Raw genomic sequence first — 11,196 nt, forward strand, 5'->3', positions numbered from 1 at the left:
TTCTACTTCTGAGTTGAGTGTCTGCTTCTGAGTTTCTACTCTTTCTAGAGGAAATATTCTGCCTTTTTAATATTTCCCAGGATATTTCATTTTTCTAGGAGAGGGGTGGGTGCTAACTTCCTACATTACTAAATGGAATTACAGAAAAAGACTGCTTACTATCTCCCATTTCTATGGAGTGGATACCTACTGGTTAGATCTTGGCTGGTTATATACTGGGTTGTAAATTGTTTATACTCTAACCCAGTATTTCTCAAGTGTGGCAGTTTTTAAGATGTGTGGACTTCAACTCCCAGAATTCCCCACCCAGATGGTCCACACATATTGAAGCTGCCAAGCCTGAGAAATGTAGCAGTAATAGTCCAAGCATAGATCAACCTTGCAAGGTTGTTGTAACCTAACACCCTAACCCCATCCCCAACTCTCATACTACAGTATCTCAATATCAAGGCTGTGTTTTGCACAAATACTTTCAAAAACGTTTTTAGAAAAGGCTTCAAACAAAATATTACTTGAGTTTGATATAGCCCGAAATCTGTAATTATTGTCTACTCATTTTGAAGAGAGGGAGGACCATCTTAACTACGGTAAGTTGGCGGGGAGGGGGACGACGACGGACTTCTAGAGCACGGGTCTCCAACCCTGGCAATTTTAGAAAGATGAGGAATTCTGGGAGTTGAAGTCCACAAGTCGTAAAGTTGCCAAGATTGGAGAGCCCTGTTCTACAGCGACTTTCCTGATACCAACCCCACCATTTTCTACCTAGGCAAATGAGCAAAGCCTCTCCTCTCTCTCTCTCTCTCTGCTATTGGCTCTTCCTTGATTAGACCCGCCCCGGAAGCTGGTATTTGAAAATGCAAGCAAGGTTTCCTGAGAGCCCGGGGTGGGGGGGGAGGAGGTTTTATATTGGATTTTACAAGCTCGAAGGTGGGAGAAAAGGGGTTGGACGGACCTGGTGAGTGCTGGGAGAGGGGTTTCCCCCCGCAAGAGAAAACCCGAAAGAGGCTGAGAAGCAGATCGGGTGGATAAGAAGACCAGTTGCCTCTCCTTGTCATCCTCCGTAGCCCCAGCCCGTAAGAAGGGACCAATTTTCCTTCCTCTGCGCGTCTGAAAGCGGAAAAGGGGACCTTTGCAATACCTGGTGACTGGTGGGTTTTGTCGTCTCTCTGAACCTGCCCTCCCTCTGGCTTCATTAAACACCCGTGGAGAAATAAATTACAGGGAAAGCTTAGCTGAAAATCTGCAAGGAGTTTATCGGGATATCGATCACAAACGGGTCGACCTCTTTTATCATGGTCTTATCAGAGGGATGCGGTTGGAAGACGAGAAAGGGTCGGAGGGGTGGGCTAGGGGCCACGCCAAATGAAGCCTAAGTCCAGGCAGATGGCAGGGAACAAAATCTGCAGCTCAGGAAGTAAGTTTGTAATATAATTCTTAGCTGAAACCTTTTCCCCTTAAAGCTTAGAGTGATTCTGGGTTGGTGGCTTAGCTTTCACTAGTACTAGTTTGATGGCTGCAATCTTTTGTAGATAAAATCGACCTAGTTTCCATGATGCATGAGGTTATGGCCAGGCTAAATTATTATAACCTATACCTTAAGTTTGTTCAGACAGCAGTTGAAACAGGATGTAGGATGTGTGTGAGTGTGAATGTACCAGGAAGGGAGATGTGGAGAGAGAAAAATGAAGCATTTCAATCATGTTATGCATATTCTTTGCCAGTACCATTAATTGCATATTTATTTCCAGTGTTGAACTTTAGTCATTAAAACCTCACATGGTTTAGCTTGAAATAATTCCTTTCCTCATATTAAGTTTTGTGGATTCCGAGCTTGGCTTCAGAATCCCTGCTTTCCGACTCACCCCAAAAAACGTTACTTATGAGCATTGGGCTTTGAGAGTTGAGACATTCAGCAGTTTGTTCTTTTTGTTTGTTTGTTTTTATTTGAAAACAAAAAAACCCCATTGCTTTGTTTGCTTCTGCTGCAAGGAATTTATCATCATTCACTAATTTTTCAAACTACATCTCTATTTGTATTATCCTAATGTTCTTTATTTTTTTCCAGAAATTATACTACTACACCAATATTTGCAGGTGGGATTATTGTAGCATTAAATATTAGTAAATTTAAAAATGCAAGTAATTTTAGTTCTGCATTTAGTTATCATTGTGGCAGATGTTGCCACAATGATAATTAAATTTCTGATATCTAAATTTCTGATAGAGTCATAAATGTTAAATGTTACTATGTTTGAATTTACTTCAGTGCATTTTAGAGAATATGAGATATCTGTATATTTGCTCAATAATCTTTATCGAGGTCTTGCAAAGCAAGTAAAAATCCTTATTCCCTTATTGGAAAGAGAAGGGAAGGTATAATTAATAACAAACATAATTATTTCAAAAATAGACATACACACTTTAATGTATACATAATTTGTATGTAATTAGATCAAAATGAACTGTAAAGAAAATTACTGTGGGAAGAAGTGAGATGTTGTTTATGTGCTGTTAACAATTGGGGTCTTAATTTTTTGTATAACTATAGTTCTGTTTTGCACAAAACATATAAGGGATAGTATTGTTTGCCCTTCCACTTATACTCAGACATTGAGGATGGACATCTCTAGTTACAGCTCTATACACAAAGACTTTTGCACAGATCGGGACTCTATTTTTGGAGGACTTCAGTTCTCACAGTTTACCATGCTTTTTGTACTGATGAAAGGGATAAGGAAGCATGCAATAATTGTATGCAGTAATTAGAGGCTTCTGTTTCTTAAAGTCATCTGGACACTAGTCCTAGATCTAACCTGTTTGGGAATACATCCCATTTAATTAAATATTTGGTAGGTGCATTTGTACAACATAATAAGCTTGGATAGAATTAATCTCGTAGATATTTTTTTGTAGTTTACCATAGCAAGCAACCCCTGCTGTTAACCCTGCTGTTAAGATATAGAGGTAAAGTCCTTGACTTATAACCAGTTAGTAACTGTCTCAAGTTACAGTGGCACTGAAAAAAGGGACTTATGACCACTTCTCATACTGTTGCACTATCCTTATGGTCATGTGATCAAAATTATTGACAACCAGCATATATTTATGATGTTGCACTATTCCATGGCTATTTGATCACCATTGGAACCTTCCCAGCCATCTTTTGACAAGCAAGTCAATGGGGGAAACCGGATTTGTTTAATAGCTGTGGCAGAAAAGGTCAGTGATTAGCTTTTCTAGAGCAGGGGTCCCCAAACTTGGCAACTTTAAGACTTGTGGAATTCAACTCCCAGAATTCTCCAACTAGCATAGCTGGCTGGAGAATTCTGGGAGTTGAAGTCCACAAGTTTTAAAGTTGCCAAGTTTGGGGACCCCTGCTCTAGAAGAAGCTGGAAAAATTCAAACAATTTTCAATACAGTAACATTACTTTTATGTATAAATTCATTGTATATTATTTATCTGTTTTATCATAAAAAGCAACATACAAAACAAAAAAAAACAAAACATTGTAAAAGAAACAGGAAAGAATAAGGATTTTAAAATTACCTAACTAAGATAAATACGTATAGCTGGGAATTTTGTCAACCTCTGTTAATCCATCACATTACATGTGGCATAATTTGTTGATTATCTTTCAGAAGAGAAAACCATATTTTGTGTGTTACTTGTTGTAGTTTTGATTTATCATGGTAAGGTCTGTCATAGGAGATTTTACTCTATTTTATTTTACAAAAGAGCCACTCCAACAATGGAAGAAGGTGGACATAAGTAATTATATGGATAATAGTAGGAGAGAGAGAAGACAGAACCTGAAACCATCAAGGATTGTAAACTCACCTTGATTTCAAGTGATAATCTATTGCAATTGTTTTGCTGTTAGATCATTTGTACTGAAATTCTATAAGAATTCCTGCTCTACTTTATTCCCACCTTACAAACAAAAAGACTGAGTTTTAATGAATTTGTTGTTGTTTTTCTTACATTTGAAAAACATAGGTGATAATGTTTATTATAGAGAGGTGGAAAGAGATGTTTGGGCCACTAAGTCCAACAACTTTGAAAATCAGGATTGATAACCAAACCTGACATCAAAAGGAAGCATAAAAGAGCTTTCTGTTGCATAAATTTGTGGAATTGGATATCGCTTTTGTAGGGTCAGTCTAGCCATAAGAGGACATTTTCATTGGCTAAAGTAAGTTCCTTGTCTGTCTTCTTGAGTCAACTGCATGCAAGGTTACCATGAACAATGTGTAACTAGTTTCCAACAAAAAGCCTCAATAAATTTAATATATACATTCAAGTAATTCAGTCCTGATGTTACTCTTGCATGTGCTAATGGGGCTATTAAACAAAATTGGATCTTTAAAATTTTTTATGCCCTTTCAGCTTTTTTTGCCTTGTCTTGAAAGGATTCATTCCTACTACTGGAAAAGAAAACTTCTAACTTCTATCAAGACGAAGCTCCAACTAACATGGAAAGGAGACTTCTGTGTGCTATAACCAAGGAGGTGGATAAAACAGTGGATGTCTGCTTCTTGGGTAATGAGGAATGCCCCTTTCTGTATCTAAGTTTCATTGTGCTCAGCTAGGGCTTCTTCCTTCAGAGAGCAGAGAGATTGATGTATGCTTACAGCATCCACACTCTTTGATCACTAAATGGAAATGGGTAGACAAAATAATTTTCCCAAGTTTTAATGAGTGCGTCAACTCTGAAAGGAGTCTGGCTAAAGCCATCTTGGAGGCTCTGGGGTTGCCACACACTGGTGGGAGGGAGAAAATAGATGGGCTTTTGTAGCCAAAACAATAAAGTTTTCCTGTAGGAACCAATGACATTCACACGGGGCTGGCCAGAGGAGGAGACAGTAACCAAGCAACTGCCTGCACTTGGATTGGACAACCTGATCAGTGACTGGGGGCGAGAAAGGAAAGTTTTTACTTTTAATTAGGCGAAAGCCACAGGGAAAACTCAAAGTCGGCTTTTACCAGTTTGTGCCAATATAAATCATTCTTTGAGGAACTTTGCCTTCCTTAGAGTTTTCCTTTCTATGGGTGCATTACTGGAACATTACTTGACATTGTATTATTTGGTCTTTTAAAAGCAGACTACCAAGGCCACCCACATGATCTAAATTTACAACATACATTTAAATTCTTTTGGAACTTATTTTATTTAAGGTCTTTGGGATATGAAAAAAGGAAGGAAAAGTGAAAGGCCTGATTGCAGTGAAAGGAAGGAGACGAAAAAACCCAGATATGCAACATAGCTTTACTGAACACAATTATTTTTGAAACATATTTGGGCTCAATAAATATATTTTCTTATGTATCTGGGGATTCTTTTACCTCCTTCACAATTGCTTAAGTCTTTATCTTAGAATGCTTGATAACATATATTTATTTTTAATTTTTATTTGGGGCTTTTAAGCAGTCATGGTTTTTCATAATGACTAGAGGCAACAGTGTTAGAAAGCATATCATTGTTTTTTTTCCCTTTTATCTTGTATACTATACTCGGGTAAAGTTCAGGCTATGGAAGAGAGAGGAAAAGTATGCTCAAGATTTTGGATTCCTAATCTGATGTATGCATGAGACAGTTAAATGCCTTCTGAAATGTGCTTTTTTTCCCCCCACTTAATTTCATCCACACATACATATAGAAAATAATTTTTAAGTTGCATATTTTCTATTTTGGGGAACAAATTGGGTTGTTTTTTTTTTTTTCATTACTCCAACAGGCCAGGAGGATTTAATCAGAATCAGCAAGGAGAGACATATACCAGAAGATTCAAAACCAATGGAATTATATGGCAAGTCAGCCTATAAAGGAAAAGATTGTGGCTTCCAGAACTGGGAGTGGTCAAAGACCTTAGCAAGCCAAGAAAGAACAAAAAATGCCCCAGGAGAGAAACCAAATAAAGCCATTCCCTGCAGAGAAGGGAGCCCAGTTCCTTGTGCAACTAGTGTCCAGTTGAGAACTGACACTGGTAAGGACTATGGGTATATTTTATGAGCTTTGGTCATTTTTTATCATCTTAACACTAAGCCACATCTTATTTTCATTATGGTTTGTTGAATAAGTTACTGTGTACTTATGTACTTACGCAACTTCTGGGCTGCAACTGGCTTCACAAAGCATAATTCCATTTCAGTAAACTGTTGATAAAATACAGTAATCAAATATAACCATAGTAATTCCAATTATGCTTAGAAACAGCATTCCTAGAAAACAGATCAAGAATTATTATTGAGGGAGGAGGGGAATCCCATTTCTCAAGTCAGTCTTATGCAATTTCTTGGCTGGCCTAGTCTTAATAACTTTGTTAAATTGCAAGAGGGTTGGTGCTGGGCTAATCATAGCAGGAATGTTCATCCATAGCAGTGGGGCAGCAGGAGAAAAGGCTTGGCTTTGTGCTTGATGGTTGCTCTCTTTGGAGTAGGGATTCCAAGAGAATCTTCCCATCTAGGTTTGACTGGTACTGCTGGGAGAAGCCTGTCCCAAAGCTATCCAGGCTCCAGGCCATATACAACCTCCAAGGTGCCCATTGGTACTATTACATTCAATTATCTGGATTTACTTTCAGACAAAATGGGGAAAAAAGTATAGCACAACATAAAAAACCAACAACATGGACGTAAAAGCTACTGCCTAGACTTGCTAAAATAATACAAATCAAAACACTGAAATTCAATGGGATCCCTAGTTTGTGACATTTTGGTGAAGTTACCAGACGTGGGATGCAATCCTTCAGACCAAATGATACCAAAGTTAGAAGTCTGTTTGCTACCATCTACAGTCATCTGGATTCTTGAAGCACCAAATTGTTAGCCTTAATTTTTGATGCTTTTAGGAGAGCTAATGGAGCACGATACCTCACATGATTGATAATTTGCAAGCCCACGCTCGAGATCCGAATGCTGCTGTGTGGTGGGGTGAGCTCCCATGATTTGCTCCAGTTCTTGCTGACCCAGAAGTTCAAAAGTATGCAAATACAAGTAAATAAATAGGTACTATTTTGGCGGGCTCATTAGTGGGACCAGGCAGCAGTGATGTCACTGGCTATTCCTTTTAACCCAGAAGCACCTCAGCACTTCCGATACAACAATGACAATGAGGAGAGCTGCTTGAGCCCAATAAAATTTAACTGGCCAGTGGAAAGGACGATTAGATATGTTGTAACACAATAGAGGTCAATTGATCCAGTTAGCTAATGCTCAATAAAATTCATCCTCAAACCAGTTATGCATAGAATTAAAGCTAACTTGACACAGTGAGTTGTGGGCATTCCTAAATCTAGACATTCTGTTTTGATTAAATAACACTTTGCAATATAGAGAGAAATCTAACCTACTGAAAAACCACCCTTGCTTATTCCAAGATCTCACAAGAGAGACATGTCTCTCCAACATTAATTGGCTACTGTTAGCCCTTTGCGGTAGTTCTGATATGAAGCAGTACTAAGATTACTGATTCTAAGGTCACATTTACAGAATCTCAAAAGACTAAAAGTACCTCTTCCTTTCTTTACTTTTACTCTCCCCAAAACTAGAGACAATCTCCTCTGAGATTCTTTCACTATACCTCCTCCTTTAGACACAAATTTGATCATACTATTATACTATTTGGGTCTGCATTCTTCTTTTCCCAAGCTAATTCCCATTACAGCTATAGTGGTGAAGCTTCTACTGCTGCTTTCTTTTCAAAAGGGGTGGAATTAGTGATACAATAAAGCTTACCAGTATTTGACTGACCCATAAGACTTATATGATATCAGGTATTTCATGAAAAAAGTGGAGTAGCGAGTAAGTTTTCCTAAAATAGCAGTTGTTGACCCAATTAAAGCAGCAGTGTGCTGTCAAAATAATTGCTAATGAGATGTACAGTACTGAGGTTCTAGCTGATTATTAAGCATGTTGCAGAAAAGAGCCATTAAGATTATATTTGTCGCTGTAAGTAAAAATCCTAATGGAAAGAGATATAAACCCTGTAACAGATTACTTAGGAAGGACCTAGAGGAATAATTAACCGTTGGGGAAAAAAGTTGACCCCAAGAAACTAACTAGGTATATAACCTAATGTCTGGTGGTCCTACTTAGAAATGTTGTTGTATTTCTGTTTTTATTCCTGTAGATAATGGATGGAAGAGTGAAAATGATGGGAAACAATTGGAAAGAGTCAAATCTGAGGAGCTGAAAGAAAATTTTTGGAATCAAAGTAGACCAACGGGAGAAGAAGGAAGTTTTGTGGAGAAAAGAGGTGATAAATCTATTACTTCTCAAGTTAGAAGTTTCAGTGAAACCCCAGTTCAGCCTAGCAGCCAAACAGATAAGAGATGTAACCATTGTCTGAATATTCACCAGTTAATCCACGTGGAGGGGAAGTCAAATAAAAACTTCAAATTTGGGAAGAGTGTGAATTGGAACCAAAACCTGGCTGATGGCCAAGCATTTCTGGAAGACAAGAAATTCTATAAATGTTCGGAGTGTGGGAAGGGCTTCAGTTGCAGCTCAAGCCTCCCTGCGCATCAGAGAATTCACAGAGGGGAGAAGCCGTACAAATGCTTAGAGTGTGGGAAGAGCTTCAATTCAAGCACAAGCCTTTCTTCCCATCAAAGGACACACACCGGGGAGAGACCCTTCAGCTGCCTGGACTGTGGCCTGAGCTTCAGGGACCATTCAGGCCTTATCAAACATAAGCGAATTCACACTGGGGAAAAACCCTACCATTGCTCAGACTGTGGCTTGAGCGTTAGCACTCAGTCAAGCTTGGTTAGACATCAGAGAGTCCATACAGGAGAGAAACCGTATCGGTGCACAGAATGCGGGAAATACTTCGGTCAGAGCACGGACCTTGCTTCCCATAGAAGAACCCACACTGGGGAGAAACCCTATAAATGCTTAGAGTGTGGGAAAAGCTTCAGCCGAAGCACAAGCCTGACTTTGCATCAGAGAATCCACACTGGGGAGAGGCCCTACACCTGCTTAGACTGCAACAAGAGCTTCTCTGATCAGTCAAGCTTTATTAAGCACGAGAGAAGCCACACAGGAGAGAAGCCCTACAAATGCCTGGAGTGTGGGAAGAACTTCAGTCGGAGCACAAGCCTTTCTTCCCATCAAAGGACACACACCGGAGAGAGACCCTTCAGCTGCTTGGATTGTGGCCTGAGCTTCCGGGACCATTCAAGCCTTGTGAAACATAAGCGAATTCACACTGGGGAGAAGACGTACAGCTGCTCAGACTGTGGCCTGAGTTTTACCACTCAGTCCAGCTTGGTTAGGCATCACAGAATCCATACAGGAGAGAAACCATATCCTTGCTTGGAGTGCGGGAAGTACTTTGGACAGAGCACAGATCTTGTTTCGCATAGAAGGATTCACACAGGGGAGAAGCCCTATAAATGCTTAGAGTGTGGGAAGAGCTTCAGTCGAAACACAAGCCTAACTTTACATCAGAGAATACACACCCGGGAGAGACAATAGAGATCACAATAGGAAAAGCTTTTGTTTTGTCAAGCAGAAAACCTATGTAGAGAAGAAGTCATATTTATATGTGCAGAAAGATCTTCAGAGAACAAGCATTACTTCAAAGTATTAACTTGGACTTTTCATCAACCTATGTAGTCTTCATTTACTTAATTGTATTTTTGAAGGTAGCCATACGAAAGTTATTTTCTTGATACTCATTCTCTTAAGAAGTCTCTGCTGTGGTCATTCAAATATAGATTAGAAATAGATTGGTGATTCTAAGGCATTGTTTAAATTGAAAAGTATGAGTAATCAAATTTTACATTGCTTGCAAAGAACGTTCTTTTTGAACAAAAAGTAGACAGAGTATATACCTGTAAGAAATTTTTGAACATTTTCAGAGCAGCCATCTAAATTTAATAAAATAATTGTGTAGCATAAAACAAACAATGCTGTTTCCCTGGCAGTGCCAGTCATAGTTTTTACGAGAAGAGAATGGAATTAGTTTGATAATCTACAGAAAGGAGAGCAGCACCCAATTGCAAGAGAGGGGAAAGCTTTAATATATTAAACCTTTAAAGGTCTGCAATTGATTACTGGGAATTTTTAATACATTCCTGGAGATAAGCTGCGGTACATAATGGGACTTAACCTCTGAGTAGGTTTGCATAGAATTGTGCTGTAAGCCAATAAAAGGTCAAAGTGGAAATGCAGATGATTGAAATTTGACTGAATATGTTTGACAAGGTCTGTTCTAAGTTGGGGCAAGGGCAGAAGGGAAAAAGAAACACCAGCAATTAACCAAAGGATAAGCAAGTAAAATGCAAAAGGGAGCTTCTGAGATAAGGGAGATCTTGAGGAAAAAAGTTGGAACTTTAAATTGCCTACTACATACTTATTTAGGTCAGTAAATTAGATAGTCCTTAATCAGCAATCACAGTTGAGACCAGCAACTCAGTCATTAAATAAAGTGGTCACTAAATGAGATGACTGCTAATGATCTTACATCAGCTTTCCTTTGCTTTACAGACCTGTGAGGATCATAAACTTGAGGACTGGTCTCAAAATTACTTTTTCATCACTGTCATAACTGAACAGTTACTAAATGAGAACTGCCTCCGATGTCAAAATATGCAATAGCTGTAAAGGGAAAGTCATAAATTTCATAAAAGATGTAAAGTACAGGCATTAGCAGAGTGAAAGGTTAGATTCCTTGTTGAATAATAATATTGCTGAAATTGTGTGACTTCTTAAGATGAAACAGAGCAGTTAGGAAATTGAGCATGTTTCTTATGAGGTTGTTTCATTCTGGATTATTTATTTAATGTAACTTAAATCATTGATTTAAAAAGAATGAATCACCAAGAGATTAAATTTTCTTCTGCTGTTAACACTTATTGTAGCCTTCATTTAATTGCAACTGAATTAGAGATGCTATATGTTAAACTATGTTTGTAGCAAATAGTTATATAGCCAGTTATACTTACTAACCTGTCCAACACTTGAGAACTGGCTATATTTATCTGATGATCCACCAGTTTCTGCTCTAATACACTACTAATCTTGATAGCTATTGGGAAGGTCCCTTGGGTTGAAATACACTGCTCAAAAAAATAAAGGGAACACAAAAATAAGACATCCTAGATCTGAATGAATGAAATATTCTTATTAAATACTTTGTTTATTACATAGTCGAATGTGCTGACAACAAAATCACACAAAAATTATCAATG

General features: G+C 38.4%; 1 protein-coding gene across 7 annotated transcripts; it reads left to right on the forward strand.

Moving 5' to 3' along the window:
* The first annotated feature begins 831 nt into the window (after nucleotides 1–831).
* Nucleotides 832–10,854, forward strand: LOC113446346 (uncharacterized). Of its 7 annotated transcripts, XM_087929683.1 has the most exons (5): nucleotides 1,037–1,148; nucleotides 2,066–2,094; nucleotides 4,411–4,540; nucleotides 5,737–5,985; nucleotides 8,130–10,854. In XM_087929683.1, the coding sequence occupies exons 3-5, from the start codon at nucleotides 4,474–4,476 to the stop codon at nucleotides 9,476–9,478; spliced, it is 1,665 nt and encodes a 554-aa protein (XP_087785809.1). In that variant the 5' UTR covers nucleotides 1,037–1,148; nucleotides 2,066–2,094; nucleotides 4,411–4,473; the 3' UTR covers nucleotides 9,479–10,854. The 7 variants fall into 7 exon arrangements, with proteins under 7 accessions (XP_087785794.1, XP_087785822.1, XP_087785819.1 ...); XM_087929668.1 differs by lacking the exon at nucleotides 2,066–2,094 and having other exon boundaries at nucleotides 832–1,148; XM_087929696.1 differs by lacking the exon at nucleotides 5,737–5,985 and having other exon boundaries at nucleotides 873–1,148.
* The last annotated feature ends 342 nt before the right edge of the window (nucleotides 10,855–11,196 follow it).

This window comes from Pseudonaja textilis, chromosome 1 (assembly GCF_049901715.1).
Source record: "Pseudonaja textilis isolate UNSWEBS1 chromosome 1, rPseTex1.2, whole genome shotgun sequence".
NCBI classification, from domain to species: Eukaryota; Metazoa; Chordata; class Lepidosauria; order Squamata; family Elapidae; genus Pseudonaja; species Pseudonaja textilis.